This window comes from Cebus imitator, unplaced genomic scaffold (assembly GCF_001604975.1).
Source record: "Cebus imitator isolate Cc_AM_T3 unplaced genomic scaffold, Cebus_imitator-1.0 Scaffold485, whole genome shotgun sequence".
In the NCBI taxonomy this organism is placed as follows: domain Eukaryota; kingdom Metazoa; phylum Chordata; class Mammalia; order Primates; family Cebidae; genus Cebus; species Cebus imitator.
In genome coordinates, this window is record NW_016107800.1 from 817,721 (window position 1) to 834,229 (window position 16,509).

The 16,509-nt window shown below is 36.8% G+C and overlaps 1 protein-coding gene and 1 non-coding gene across 6 annotated transcripts in view; both read left to right on the top strand.

Moving 5' to 3' along the window:
- The window catches only part of DENND4A (DENN domain containing 4A), a 121,836-nt gene that overhangs the window by 77,147 nt on the left and 28,180 nt on the right, over window positions 1–16,509 (top strand). For all 5 annotated transcript variants that reach the window (XM_017513010.2, XM_017513005.2, XM_017513007.1 and 2 more), the window contains 3 exons: window positions 1,297–1,413; window positions 2,175–2,306; window positions 7,239–8,332. In XM_017513010.2, coding sequence (XP_017368499.1) covers window positions 1,297–1,413; window positions 2,175–2,306; window positions 7,239–8,332 — 1,343 coding nt within the window. The remainder of the gene's footprint in view (window positions 1–1,296; window positions 1,414–2,174; window positions 2,307–7,238; window positions 8,333–16,509) is intronic.
- Window positions 1,736–1,839, top strand: LOC119468738. The gene has a single exon (XR_005197499.1). It is a non-coding gene; the product is annotated as a small nucleolar RNA U13 (small nucleolar RNA).

Consider the following 16,509-nt stretch of genomic DNA (forward strand, 5'->3'; position numbering starts at 1 on the left):
TTAAAATAGTGCAAAACTTAATAAAAGCATGAATTTCATCAAGATTATTCTCAAATTTTTCTGTTTCTAGTTTCTTTAGAAATGGACCTGAAGTTTAATTAGAAAATATAAAATCTCAAAACTGTAACAGAGTAAATACCTAGTGATACTTAATATAATTTCATTAGAGAGTGCTTTACAAGTTTATAAAACCATTTTTCATGTATAGTCTCATGTTATAATAACCTCGTGTTTTACAAATTTGGGAACTTGAAATTGGAACAAAAAGTTATATCGTTACTTAAAATCACATGTCTCCTAAAATAGAGAACTAGGATTCAAAACCTTATCTTGTGAGACTAATCTGGCGAAAACAATTTTCTAAAAACGATGCAGAGCGTCTTTAGCAGAACAATGTAGTAGACTTTTTTAAAAAAATATCGATAGACCTTTTTCCTTTCTTTGAGATAGGGTCTCACACTGTTTGAGATAAGGTCTCACACTGTTGCCCAGGCTGCCCAGGCTGGAGTGCTGGGGTGCGATCATAGTTCACTGCAGCCTTGAACTCCTGAGCTCAAGTGATCCTCCCACGTCAGCCTCCCAAGTAGCTGGGACTATAGGTGTATGCCAACTTGCCTGGCTAATTTTTTTATTTTTTATTTTTGGTAGATGTGAGGTCTCACTGTGTTGTCCGGGCTGGTCTCAAACTCCTGGGCTCAAGTGATATGCCTGCCTCAGCCACCCAAAGTACTGGGATTAGAGGCATGAACCACTGCAACTAGCTCCTTTTGCTTTTCTTAGCAATATTTAACAGTAGATATTTATCTTATTTCCATGTATTTGTACATTAATTACCTATCAATAAATTTGAAGAAATCCAGTTTTTTAGTTAAATCATTTAAACATTTAGCTCTTATGATCTATGTGTGAATGTTCTGTTATAAATTCTATACAGATTTCTCTTCTCTTGCTTAGTTGAAACTCAGACTTTCAACTAGAAAGGTCACGGACTTGTATAAAGAATGTCTGGTTCGTCTGTGTCTTTTGGAGCTCATATAGTAGGGTGAATGTACATAGTTACTTCTGACTACAGTGTGGAGCCAAGAGAGTAAATTATTTCAAGATCACCTCTTTCTTATATTAATAGAGATGATGGAAGGGGTAGATAACAAAATAATACTTTAAATTGGAAGTTATCCAGAAAAAAATCTATAAGAAAATTCAAATGCTAGTATGTTGCTCCTAATTCCAGTTGTACTCACTAAAGAAGTTTATGGCAGAGTTTTGTTTCTTTTTTTTTTCCTTTTGTTTTACCAGGTGGCCAGTCTGATCTTGGATATAATTCATTATCTAAAGATGAAGTTCGAAGAGGGGATACATCTACTGAAGACATTCAAGAAGAAAAAGATGCAAAACGGAGTGATTGCAGTTCCTGTAGGTATTAAGTCAATATTGTCTTAAATCGTGAACTTATATTCATAGAAAGTACAAGTGATTTTATAAAAGTACTGCTTTTACTTTCCATTTTCCCGTTATAACTATTTGTCCCATTACATGCCCTCTCAGCCACCACATGCTCTCATACAAAAGCTTTATGTGTGAAGTACATAGTCTCAGTGGCAAAGCACTCCCCAAATCAAATACCGTTAGAATGAATGCTATGTAACTCCCAAAATACGTGTATTTAGTAGAAGTATATACACAATTCTTGAAACAGTATTTTTTTCTGAGATTTAACGATATTTTAAAGGTTGTGATCCTTTTGTAGTTCATGAGCATGATGATTGGGTGTTCATGCATGTTTGTGAGATGTACCACCCTTGAACCTTGTTATGACATCAGCACCTTACCCGTTAGACCCGAAAAAAAAAAACAAACTAAAGTTTGTTAAGGATTGTGATTATATTTACCTCCTTCCCCACTCAACCAAAAGCATTCCTTTACAGTCAAGGAGGAAATATAAAATTTGTGCATGGACCTTATGCATGATCAGTATTCAGTAGTTTGATCTATACTTTGAGGCCTCAAATAAGTGAAATCACTTATTTGTGGCTGACCAACAGATATAGAGGTGTTCACCATTTTCTTATCACCTGTTTTCAAACAGAAATACGTAGAACTGGAAACCGCTCTCGATACCTCCTACAATGTCTGTAGATTTTACCTCACTAGTGTTTTCATCTTCATCTTTACAGTGTCAGAGAGTGACAGTGCAAAAGGAAGTGCTGACTGCCTTCCTAAGCTCAGTTATCAAAGTTCTTCCAGCATCGTTCGTCTCACCGGTACAAGTAACAGCAGTGCTGATAAAATAGCAGGAGAAAGCACGGGTAAGTTGTTATGTGCAGAATAATTTATATCTGCATGATTAGTGAATACTTATTTTTTAATAGTCTTAATTTTTCAAGGTTATTTTAAAAACTGTTTTGTGCAGTCTCTCTTGGTATAGCTTAGTAACTTGAGTTCTACATTTTATAACATGCTGTGTTGAGGCTTGCATTATAACAAGGCATGGGGCAGACCTACAGCTTTTATGCTGTCTTTTGAGTTTAGACTGTTGGGACTCTTTGGAAGGGGAAAGTGGAATCAGGAGAGGTGATGAATCTTAGGGTACCATACACCTAGTTAAGTTTCAAATGAAGTATATGGTTTATTAGTTTCATATTATTCCTGTTTTTCCAGAGGCAAAAGGATAGTCCTTCAGATAGTTTAAGTAACAATACCCAATGATTTTTCTTTTCAAAGTCTTAATATGAGAAAACGTATATATTATTTTATATTAGATATGTAAATATAAAATATAGCAATGCTTCTATCAGAGGGGATATTAGCACTATGTTAAAGATGAGAAAACTAAGGCATACTTCAGTGATTGGCAGGTCACATAAATGGTCAATAGTTAATGGAAAAGTCAGATTAGAAGTAGAATAATATTTGGCCTCACAAGTTTTCCACCAGACCATTTTTAGGGGATTAAATAGACTTAAGATTCGGAGTTATTAGTGTTAATAGTGTGACTACCTTGTAACTTTTTTTTTGTATTAGCTTAATTTTGCCTGATATCGTAATATAAAAAATATTGAAGCACATGTGCTGTCAAGGCTGAAACATCTCTGTTTTTCAGTGGCCTTGGTGCAATTGTGTTTGGTTTTTTTGCAACACGTTAGATATGCCTCCAGTTCAGGGTCGGCAGACTAAGGCACAAGGACCAGATTTGGCCTGAAGCCTGCTGTTGTACCGGCCCACAAGCTAACCAAGCTCTAATGGTTTTTATAGTTTTAAATTGTCAGAAAATAATCAGAGAAGACTAATACTGTGAGACACATGAAAATTTTATGAAATTCAAACCTCAGTTTTCATAAATAAAGTTGTGGGAACAGACATGCTCATTCATTTCCATATTGTCTGTGGCTGTTTTTGCATTGTAACAGCAGAGTTGAGTGGTTGTGACAGAGACCACACGACCTGCAAAGACTACAGTATTTACTTTTTAGCCCTTTGTAGAAAAAGTTTGTGGAACCCTACTCTTATCTATCAAGCAAACAAAAAAGATGACCTATAACTCTTATTTTGCATTTCTTTGTTACATAATTGTTATAATGTAAACATTAAAAATTTTTTCATCAATATCATGGAGTTGTTTCACAACCACTTAGTCCTTTGTAACTAATTTTCTAATTATAACTCTTAATAGCTTGCCTTTGATCTTTATTTTATTCTTTCATTTCTGTCTGTTCATGCTTGTCCTCCTCTGAAGATCTGCGTTTAATATTTTTATTTAAATATGAGTGTAAACCATCCTTTGATCTTGACATTTTGTCAGAATAATAAGCATCTGGTTAATCATCTGGCTTTCAATTACAAATGAACTTTATAAAAGTCTAGAGTAGATTTCTTTGGTGTGAAGTAAAGTTATTTATCCTTGATGCTTTTGGCTTGAAAACTCTCATCTGTTAAGTACTATGGGTTTATTAATGCTGCCAAAGACCATACATGGGATATATAGGACTACTTATTATATACTTGTATATACTAGGATTTTGAAGCATTTTTCAAGTTCATTTATGTTTTGCAGTACAATATATGAATATTTTATTTATATCATTGGACACCCTTGTATATGTATATATGTGTATATATATGGGAGTAGAAAAAGATATATTTTTATGTTTGATTAGATTTTGAAATAAACTTATCACTCTAATGGTCATCTTGATTTTTTTTTTTTTTTTGAGACAGAGTCTTACTCTCTTGCACAGGCTGGGGTACAGTGGTGCAATCTTGGCTCACTGCAACCTCCACCTCCCAGGTTCTCATGTCTCAGCCTTCCTAGTAGCTAGGATTACAGGCATGCACCACCACACCTGGCTAATTTTTGTATTTCTAGTAGAGACGGGGTTTCACCATGTAGGCCAAGCTTGTCTCAAATTCCCAACCTCAGGCAATCCACCTGCCCCGGCCTCCCAAAGTGTTGGGATTATAGCTGTGAATATAACATATTATATTCCAGGTTGGTTTACTGGCTGCAGTTACTGCCTAATAGACAGTATTCATTCAGTAAATATTCTTTTAGATTCTACTATATGCCAGGCGCTACTGGAGATGTAATAAGAAACAAAAAAATAAACATGGATCCTGCCTTCATGGAGAAAGCAGGTAGAAGGGATGGGAAGACATTAATCAAGTAAATGTGAAAGTGCTCTTAGACTAAGTACAGAAGGATAGTGAAGAAGGACAGTTAACTGCTATGAGAATGTAGATATGTCCTAGGTTTGGGGTCTTTAGACAGGGAAGACTTCCTTCAGCATTATCATTTTTGAGCTTAAATTTCAAATATGAGTGGAAAATAAATGAGAGTAGGGTCAGAAAGGAGGAATTGAGAGGGTTCATTCCAAGCAGAGGGAAGCATGTCTAAAAGGCTGTTTGGTAGAAAGGAACCCTACAGCATGTTCAAAGATCTGAGAAGAGGCTAGTATATCAGCTAGGCATGTGTTGAGCTTTAAGTCTCAGAATATATGATTAATAAGTACTGTGCTTAAAGAATTTGTGGTTTATTTTTCTCAAATAGGAAATTCAGAGGTAAGCAATTGCTCTAGATGTTGGTTCAACTGATTTGCCATCAGTTCTTTTGACCTAATCATGATTACAGTATGGCCACCAGTAACTCCACACATCACCTATCCAATCAAGGCAAAAAGAATGCGAAGGGAAACACCAGCCATATCTACTTCTTTTGTCAGGAAGGTTTTTCCAAAAACCCTCACAAACTATACCTTAATGTCACTGGCCGGAATCATGTCATAGAGCCATCTAGCCCAAGGAAGTTAAATAGTTTGTAGTCTTTGTGTTAGAGGCATGTAGCATCCAGCCTAGCTTGTAGAATTGAGCATGTGTGTAAACTTAGGATCAGGCAAACTTTTTTGTAAAAGGCTGGATAGTCAATATTTCAGGCCTTGTAGGGCACATACAATCTCTCTTACCTGTTTTTCTGGGTGCATGATTTTTACAACCCTTTGCAAATGTAGAAACTGTTTGAGACTGCATAAACAGGCCTCAGGCTAGATATGACTCGTGGGTATAGTTTGCAAACCTCTGGTAAAGTCTGATAACAAACTTTGTCTTCAGATCATAGTATATCACTGACTCTGCAAAGGAGCCATTGCACATCTATTTAGATACAATTTCAGAGCATAATCTTTTGGTTATAAGATTTCCTTCAGGTCTTTAGTAATATTTAAACTGTCAAGCAGAACATTTCCCAGAATATCAGAAGAAAGTGGGTTTTTTATTTCTCATGTCCTCAATCGTAAGCTGATGAAAAAAAGAATAAACTGCCTCTCTGATATGTCATTTTTCTTGTTAATGGTATATACTATTAAGTAATAGTAGATATCAGCTTTTATGACCTCTAGTATTCTGTCTTATCTCTTGCCCTGCCATTTGCAAGAAAAGGTACATTTTTAATACTTGTCTGGCTATAGTGAGCTGATTCTGTGGATAAAGCACGTAAGAAGAATAGTTGAGTACTATACCTAGATTAATGCTTTAGAGGACTCGCACATATAGTAAGAACAATTAAAGTGATCAGAAATCTAGATTTCTGCTTTTAGTATTATCTAAGTAATTTGGTAGAAAGCAGTGAACAGTGTTTTCAAATAATGTGAAGTGGCCATTAACATTTGACTGGTATGAACTTGCAGTCAGTATGTTAAGCAAATGTAAAATTAGCCACATTTATAGTTATAATGATTTGGAGGTTTTTTTTTTTTTTAAAGAAAAAAAACCTTTATTTATGGATAAAGTTAACATACTTCCATTTTGTTTCGTGTTTTGGATGTTTTTCTTTTTCATTTTAATAAGGAGAAGATTCACAATTTTGGCTGGGCATGGTGGCTCACACCTATAATCCTAGCACTTTGGGAAGCCAAAGCAGAAGAATTTTTTTTTTTTGAGCCAGAGTTTCGCTCTTGTTACCCAGGCTGGAGTGCAATGGCACGATCTCGGCTCACCGCAACCTCCGCCTCCTGGGTTCAGGCAATTCTCCTGCCTCAGCCTCCTGAGTAGCTGGGATTACAGGCACGTGCCACCATGCCCAGCTAATTTTTTGTATTTTTAGTAGAGACGGGGTTTCACCATGTTGACCAAGATGGTCTCGATCTCTTGACCTCGTGATCCACCCGCCTCGGCCTCCCAAAGTGCTGGGATTACAGGCTTGAGCCACCGCGCCTGGCCTTAGAAGAATTTCTTGAGCCCAGCAGTTCAAGACCAACTTGGGCAACATGGTGAGACCCTGTGTTGTCCAATTAAATTAAAAAAACAACAAAAAAAGACAGAATCTCAAGGTCATCTAGTACAACCACAATTGTAAAACCATTGTAATTTATTTAGTGGAATTAATATAAATTCATTATTAAATATAAATCTTAATTGATAACATTTTTTAAAAAGCAGTGCATTCTAATGTCTAGGAGCATACCCTTTATAACTGGACATGTCTGAATCTGAATCCCAGTTCTGTCTCTTAAGGACTCTGAGCTAGATAATTAAGCTCTCTGAGTGTTCCTTTTTTCTCAACTCAGAAGGATATTAGAATGTTTACAGTAGGTAATATAAGTAAAGTGTCTAGTATAGTATCTGTCAAATAGCAGACACTCAGTGAGTGCTTGTTGTTATCATTTTTATCACTAGAATTTTAAATGTTTAAGATGACTTATATTTACTATTATATTTTCATGGCTAAAAACACTTTGCTTGTTTTTCAGAAAGCACACCTGAACTGCTCTTAATATCATCTCTTGAGGATACAAATGAAACAGGAAACATTCAAAGTAGATGCTTCAGAAAAAGACATAAAAGTGACAATGAAACTAATTTGCAGCAGCAAGTGGTCTGGGGAAATAGAAACCGTAATCTTAGTGGAGGAGTACTGATGGGATTTATGCTCAATAGAATTAACCAGGAAGCAACCCCTGGAGATATAGTTGAAAAATTGGGAGCCGATGCAAAAATTCTTTCAAATGTTATCTCAAAAAGGACAAGACCAAATACTCTTGATATTGGGAAGCCACCTTTAAGATCAAAAAGAGACAGTTTAGAAAAGGAATCTAGTGATGATGATACACCTTTTGATGGTTCTAACTATTTGGCAGATAAAATGGATTCACCTGTTATTTTTGACTTAGAAGACTTAGACAGTGAAACAGATGGATCAAAAGCAGGATGTGTTGCTACACAAAATCTCAAGAGAATTCAGCGTATGAACAGCAGCTTTTCAGTAAAACCTTTTGAAAAAACTGATGTTGCAACAGGATTTGATCCCCTCTCTCTTTTGGTTGCTGAGACTGAACAGCAAAAAGAAGAGGAGGAAGAGGATGAAGATGACAGCAAAAGCATTTCAACACCGTCTGCTAGGCGTGATTTAGCTGAAGAAATCGTGATGTATATGAATAATATGAGCAGTCCTTTGACAAGTCGTACGCCAAGCATTGATTTACAACGGGCATGTGATGATAAATTAAATAAGAAAAGTCCAACATTGGTCAAGGCATGCAGAAGATCTAGTCTGCCTCCTAATTCTCCTAAGCCAGTGAGACTTACCAAATCTAAAAGTTACACAAAAAGTGAGGAGAAACCAAGAGATAGACTTTGGTCTTCTCCAGCCTTCTCACCTACTTGCCCATTTAGGGAAGAATCTCGGGATACATTAACCCACTCATCACCTTCATTTAACTTAGATACACTACTAGTACCTAAACTAGATGTTCTAAGGAACAGTATGTTCACTGCAGGAAAAGGAGTTGCAGAGAAAGCAAGCAAATGGTATTCAAGATTCACCATGTATACCACATCATCTAAGGTAAGTTTGGTTAGTATTTGCTACTTTTACAGTCTCTCACACACACACACACCCATCACCACGAAAAGCCCCTTGCTTGTTTTAACTCTTCTTCCTAAACATAGCTTTATAAAAATGACTCATGGGGTGTGTAAGTTTTGTAAGTATCAGAATTTGAACTGCAATAATAACTACAAAAGAAAAAAAAATCTTACTAACGTTATATTTGTAGTTCAGTTTTGAAAGACAGTGATTTGTAACTGGAGTAAGAATTAGTGTTATTTGAAAGTACTTACTGAATTTCAATATTTCCTTCAAGATGCAGATTTTTTTTTTTTCCCAGACAATGTGTCCAGTATGCCCTCAAAAATTACCAGTCAGGCATATGATTTGCCCTTCTGGTTAGGATGCAGTAACTTAGGATAGACTTGCATACCGTCTTCTAAGAGCAAAACGCTAGATGAAATAGAGGAAGTATCTGTTTCAAGTCATCAGAGAACTGCCAGAAGTACTAGAAAGCAGAGAGGCAGGATTCTAGAGAGGTGAACTGAAGTTCTAGAGCCACTTTCTTCCTGAGGGTATTTGCTAATTATGAGCATGAAGCACTAGGTTGTAAATCTAGGCCTTCCCTTATCAGAACTTTTGGGACTTTGTGGGTTAGAGAGACAAAATTGAAGACTTTAAGGGCCTCAAAAACACTGAAGATTTTTTTTCCCTCAAGACATTTTCCAGATACTTGATACTGCATGAGAAGGGTAAGTAGAACATTTCTGAGAAGTCAAGTTCTCAGCAGTTTCATGGTGCTGGCCTCATAAGAGCTAGAGTTCAGGAGCTGCCAGAGAGGGCCTCAGTTGGAATACTTACAGAGATAAGCCTTAGGAACATTGGCAAACCAGATGTAGACTAGGCCTGACCAAAATTAAAACCTAGACTTGACTTAGGTCATCGTGATTTGGTTAAAATAATCAGCTTTTATTTTATCAGCAAGAAAAGATTGTACCTTTTCTGGAGGAATAAAACATCATCTGGAATCCTTGCAGTTTTTAATACACAATGTCTACCACTCAATTAAAAATAACTATGCCAAGAGACAGGAACATAACTAAAAAACAGAACAAAGCAGTTAATGGAAAGAGACCTTCGAGTGATCCGGATGTTTTAATTAACAAGGGACTTTGTAATAATTATAATATGTTCAAGAATATAAAGGAAAAGCTATTATAAATAGCTGTAAAGACGGAAAGTTTCGCCAGTTAATCAGAATGTATTAAAAATAATCAAATGTAAATTTTAGAACTGAAAATGAAATAAAAAACAAATATCTTGAGCCAAAGAAAAGAGGTACATTATTTGCAAAGGAGCAGTGGCCTTCTGAAGAGAAACTATGATGTCAGAAGACACTGAAAAGATATCTTTAAAGTGCTTAAAGAAAATTAACTGTCAACCTATTTTTCTATACCAAACAAAAATATTTTTCAGAAATGGGGGTGAGAATACTGGTTCCACTGCGGTAACATAAGACCACCACAGCCAGTCCTTCCCACCGATTACAGTTTAAAAACCAGACAAAATTAAAAAACAACTAAGGATTCTGAAAAATAAAAGCAGGCAGATTCTAGGGAGAGACCCACACAGAAATGAGTTTATCAATTTTCTTTTTTTATGCATCTTTGCCCCAAGGATAGCCGCATCATTGCATGGCATCTCTGGCAGATAAAACTTCAAGAGAAACCCCTTATTTCCTGAACAGAGAAGCCTGAGAAACAGGCCTCTTTGTGCAAAAGTTTGAGGGGAATCCCATACAAGTATCAGCCTACCCCTTAACCAGCACGGTCTTGGGACAGATGTAAACTGGAATAGAAAAGCCTTAAGTAACTGAACTGAAAGTTCACTGCCTAGAAAAAGCAAAACACAAATTACGGTCAGAATATAACTCAATTGATTGCCTGCTGAAACAAAGGCATCAACAATCTCTGAAGTATTATGACAGTACCCAGTCTACCTAACATAATATTCAGTGTCCAAAATAAAATCCCAAATTACTTGATATAAAGTACCAGGAAAATGTGACCAATTCTCAAGGAAAAGACAACTCCAAAATGACTCAGATGTTGGAAGTATCAGGGAGAAACTTTAAAGCAGCTACCATAACTAGTTCCTTTAGGTAAAGGAAAACACATTTGAAATAAATTAAAATAAATTCTAGCAAGAAATAGAAATTATTAAAACAATTTTTATAACTAGTCAGTGAAGAGTAATAGAAATTAATCAGAAGAGGCAGGGCATGGTGGCTCATGCCTGTAATTCCAGTGCTTTGGGAGGCTGAGGTGGGTGGATCACCTAAAGTTGGGAGTTTGAGACCAGCCTGACCAACATGCAGAAACCCTGTCTCTACTAAAAATACAAAATTAGCCAGGCGTGGTGGCACATGGCTGTAGTTTCAGCTTGTTGGTGACAGAGCAAGGCTGCATCTCAAAAAAACAAAACTAAACATAGTCTCAGGGACTTGTGTGATAATATCAAAAGAACAAATAAAATATGGATATTGAGTTCCAGAAGAATTGAAGAGATAGATTTTGTTAGAAAAGACATTTGAGGCCAGGTGCAATGGCTCATGCCTTTAATCCCAGCACTTTGAAAGGCCGAGGCAGGCGGATCACGAGGTCAGGAGATCGAGACCATCCTGGCCAACATGGTGAAACCCCATCTCTACTAAAAAATACAAAAATTAGCTGGGTGTGGTGGTGTGCACCTGTAGCCCCTGCTACTTGGGAGGCTGAGGCAGGAGAATTGCTTGAACCCAGGAGGCGGAGGTTGCAGTGAGCTGAGATCGCACCACTGCACTTCAGCCTGGCAACACAGAGAGACTTTGTCTCAAAAAATAAAAAAAGATATTTGAAGATTTGAAGAAATAATGGCTGAAACCTCTAAAACTGGTAAAAGATACAGATTTATAGATACAAGAGACTCAGCAAATTACAGACAGAATAAACTCAAAACCACACCTGCACACATCAAAAGTAAACTGCTGAAATCAGAGATATCCACCCGCTAACAAGAAAATGGCTGATTAAAAAAAAATGCATTGAAAACTATTAACAAAAAAGTATACATTACCTATGGAGGAATAAAGATTTGAATTTACCCATGCACTTTTCATTATAATCCTTGGAGGGAAGAATTTAGTGAAATGGTACCTTTAACGTGTAGAAAGAAAAGACCTGTCAACTCAGAATTCTATATCCAGTGAAAATATTCTTCAGGGGTCAATGTGAAATAAAGACATTTTCAGATAAAAGAAAGGAATTCATGAGCAGTGGAATTGCTCTGTAAGATATGCTGAAGGAAGTTCTTTAGACTGAAGAAAAATGATACCAAAGAGAAACCTGGATCTTCATGAATAAAAGAAGTGTAAAATAAATGGTAAATAGCTGGTTAATAGAAAAGATGAATTTTTGGCCTCCTAAACTACAAAAAAAACAAAAACAAAACAACCCTGTAATTGTCTAAACAGAAATAGTAACATTATCTCATGGAATTTTCAATATGTGTAGATGGTTGACAGTAGTGAACTTCAGTAGTAAAGGAACTTTCCCCACAGACCTTCATTATAGTTATATTGTTAAATATCAAATGATATAAAACTAACTCTAAGTAGACTTTCAATGATTAGACATGTATATTGTAATTCCTGGAGTACTGGCTTCAAAAATACAGTGAGATGTAGCCAAAGAGCCAATAAAAATATTCAAATAGTCTTAGGACAGGAAATCTTGAAGAAGCCAAGAAAAGGAGAACAGAGAAATAGAAGACTAAATCTAACCATATCACCAATTAAGTGATAATAATCTAAACACCTCAGTTAAAAGGCAGACATTAGGCTTGGCACAGTGGCTCATGCTTGTAGTCCCAGCTCTCTGGAAGGCCAAGCAGAAGGATTGCTTGAGCCAGGAGTTTGAGACCAGCCTGGCCAACATAGCAACACCTGGTTTGTACATTTTTTTTTCAACTAGTGGCCATGGTGGTGCAAACCTGTAGGACAGTTGCTTGAGCCCAGAAGCTCAAGGCTGTAGTGAGCTGTGATTGTGCCACTGCACTCAAACCTGAGCAACAGACTGATTTCATAATGATGAGGAGTTGGATGTGATGGTATGTACCTGTAGTTCCAGCTACTTGGGAGGTTGGGGTGGGAAGACTGGATTGCTTGAGTCCAGGAGTTCCGGGCCAGCCAGGGCAGCATAACAAGACTCTGTCTCTGAAAAATAATGATGATAAGAAGCAGCTCATCAGGAAAACACCACAATTAATCTATATATATTCACTAAATCACAGAGCCTCAAAACAATGACATCATAATTGATAGAATTAAGGGGCGTTCTAGATTTTAGTAGGAAATTTTAAAACTCATTTCATAGAAGAGCTAACAAAAATTGGTTAAGACAAATCTCAGCAACAGAATCAGCTACTTTTATATAATTGACATTTATAGACTATTAACAACTACAAAACACACTTTTTTTTTTTTTTTGAGACAGAGTCTCACTGTGTCACCCAGGCTGGAGTGCAGTGGTGCCATCTCTGCTCACTGCAACCTCTGCCTGCTGGGTTCAAGCAATTCTTGTATCTCAGCCTCCTGAGTAGCTGGGACTACAAGCACCTACCACCACACCCAGCTAAAATTTTGTTTTTTTTTAAATAGAGATGGGGTTTCACCATATTGGCCAAGCTGGTCTCGAACTGCTGACCTTAGGTGATCTATCCACCTTGGCTTCCCAAAGTACTGGGATTACAGGCATGAGGTACTGCACCTAGCCAGCCTCATGATTTTTATTTTTATTATTTTATTTTTTGAGACAGTGTCTCACTCTGTTGCCCAGGCTGGAGTGCAGTGGCACAATCTCTGCTCACTGCATACTCTGCCTCCTGGGTTCAAGCAATTCTCCTGCCTCAGCCTCCTGAGTAGCGGGGACTACAAGTGCATGCCACCACACCTGGCTAATTTTTGTATTTTTTAGTGGAGATGGTGTTTCACCATGTTGGTCAGGCTGGTCTCGAACTCCTGACCTTGTGATTCACCTGCCTCGGCCTCCCAAAGTGCTAGGATTACAGGCGTGAGCCACCATGCCCAGCCAAAATACATATTCTTTTCAAGTGTATACAGTACAGTCATCAAGATAAATTATGTTTGGCTATTAAAATCTCAGTCGGTTGAAAAGGATTCAAATCAAAGTACATTTCAAGAGTTACAGAACATTACTGAGGGATTTTAAAGGAGATTTAAATAAATGGAAAGACATCCCATGTTCACGGAATTGAAGACTCAGTATTGTTAAGCTGCAACACTCCCCACATTGGTATCTAAATATATATCAAAATCGTCCCTATTAAAATTTCAGCAGGAGTTTGTAGAAATTGACCAGCTGATCCTAAAATTAATATAGGGGGAAAAAAGGGACCCAGTATAGCCAAAACAATTTGGAAAAAGTTGGAGGGCTCACACTTCCCAATTTCAGAATTTACTACAAAGCTACAGCCATCAAGACAGTATGCTGCTAGCATAAACAAATCAGTAGATAGGGAATAAAATTTAGACTCCAGAAATAAACTCTTATATTGATGGTCATTTAAATTTCAACAAAGATGTCAAGGCAATTCAATTGGGAAATGATAGTTTTTGTCAAAAAATGCTGCTGAGATAATTGGATATCTGCATGCAAATAACAGTCACCCTTCCGTATCTGCAAGTTCTGCATCCATGGATTCAACCAACCACGGATTGAAAATTCTAAAAATCGAGGCCGGGCGCGGTGGCTCACGCCTGTAATCAGAGCACTTTGGGAGGCCGAGACGGGTGGATCACGAGGTCAAGAGATCGAGACCATCCTGGTCAACATGGTGAAACCCCGTCTCTACTAAAAAAAATTACAAAAAATTAGCTGGGCATGGTGGCACGTGCCTGTAGTTCCAGCTACTCAGGAGGCTGAGGCAGGAGAATTGCCTGAACCTAGGAGGCGGAGGTTGCGGTGAGCCGAGGTCGCGCCATTGCACTCCAGCCTGGGTAACAAGAGCAAAACTCCGTCTCAAAAAAAAAAAAAAATCTAAAAATAAATAAATACAAATAAAACAATACAGTATAACTATTTACATAGATAGCATTAACATTGTATTAGGTATTACAAGTAACCTAGAGATGATTTAATGTGTACAGGAGGATGTGCATAGGTCATATGCAAATACCAACCCCCTGTGGTTACTGAGGGATGACTGTAGGTGAACTTAGACACTCAACTTATATACAAACATTAACACAAAATGGATAACATGTCTAATGTAAGAGCTAACACACTATAAAAATTTTGGGCACAGTGGCTCATGCCTGTAATCCCAGAACTTTGGGAGCTCAGGATGAGCGGATCACCTGAGGTCAGGACTTGAAGACCAGCCTGGCTAAAACATGGTGAAACCCTGTTTCTACTAAAAATACAAAAAAATAGCCAGGCGTGGTGGAACGTGCCTGTAATCCCAGCTACTTGGGAGGCTGAGGTAGGAGAATTGCTTGAACCCAGGAGGCAGGGTTTGCAGTGAGCCGAGATTGTGCCATTGCACTTCAGCTTGGACAACAAGAGTGAAACTCCATCTCAAAAAAAAAGAAAAAAATTTGGAAGAAAATCTTTAAGACTTTGAATTAAGCCAATAATTCTTAGATATGATACCAGAAACATAGTCTATAAAAGGAAAAATTTATAAGCTAGGCATTATCAAAATTCAAGAATTTTGCGCTACAAAAATGAAAATGTAGGAAAATGAAAAGCCACAGACTGGAGAAAAGATGTGCAAATTCTGTTTCTCGTAAAGGACTTGAATCCATAATTCACAAGCAACCCACACAGCTCAATAGTAAGATAAACAACCCAAGTAAAAAGGACGTAGAAGATCTAAATAGATACTTCACCAAAGAAGAGATGCGAATAGCTGAAAAGTGGATTTTCTTCCAAGTGGAATATTATTGAGCAGTACAAAAGAATGAAATACTGCTACATGCCTTAAGAAATTGATGAATCTTAAATACATGTTTATTTTAAGTGGATTAAGCCAGATTTAAAAGACCAAAAAATAGTGTGTAAATCCATGGATATGAAATGTCCAGGAAAGGCAAATCTGTAGACACAGTATATTAGTGGTTTCCTGGTGCTAGAAAGGCAATGGACATTAACTGTAAGTGGGTGTAAGGTATCTTACTGGGGAGGTAAAAATGTTCTAAAATTAGAAACGTTCTAAAACTTGGTAAATTTACTATATAGATTATTGAATTATAGACTTACTTTGAGTGAATGTTATGACATGAAAATTATACTCCAGTAAGGTGTGTGTGTTTTTTTTTTAAATCAAGCATGTTTTCTGACCACAATAGAACTCACTAAGAATAAGTAAGGATCAAGAAAAACGTGAACACACTTCCAAATAATTTGAATCAAAGGTAAAATCATAAAGGAAATTAGAATAATGTTTGACTGGAATGAACAAAAATACATAAAAATTTGTGGGATACAACTAAGAGGTGCTTAGAGGTTAACTTATAGATTTAAATGCTATATTAGGAGTGACTTAAAATTAATGATTTATGGTTCTACCTTAAACTAGAAAAGAAGAACAAAGTAAGCTCAAATTAAGTAGGAAGAAGGAAGTAATAAAGATGGAGCAGAAATCAGTAAAACAGAAAAGATGGAAAGAATATCAATAAAACCAAAAGCTGATTCTTGAAAAGTAACAACAAAATTGACACACTGCTGGCTAGACTCATCTAGAAAAAGAGAACACAATCACTAATATCAGATCCCACCTAAAGATTAAAATAATATTTTTAAAGCCTAGCATAGGCATGACTCATTTTATTGCACTTTGCTTTACTGCACTACACAGATGTCCATGCTTTTTACAGATTGAAGGTTTGTGGCAACCCTGTGTTGAGCAAGTCAATTGGTATCATTTTCCAACAGCACATGCTTGCTTCATGTCTCTGTGTCACATTTTGGTAATTCTTGCAATATTTCAGACTTTTTCATTATTATATCTGTTATGGTGACTTGTGATCAGTGATCCTTGATGTTGTTATTGTAATAGTTTTGAGACACCATGAACTGTTCGCATATAAGATGGTAAACTTAATCGATAAATGTGTGATTTCTGACTATCCACCA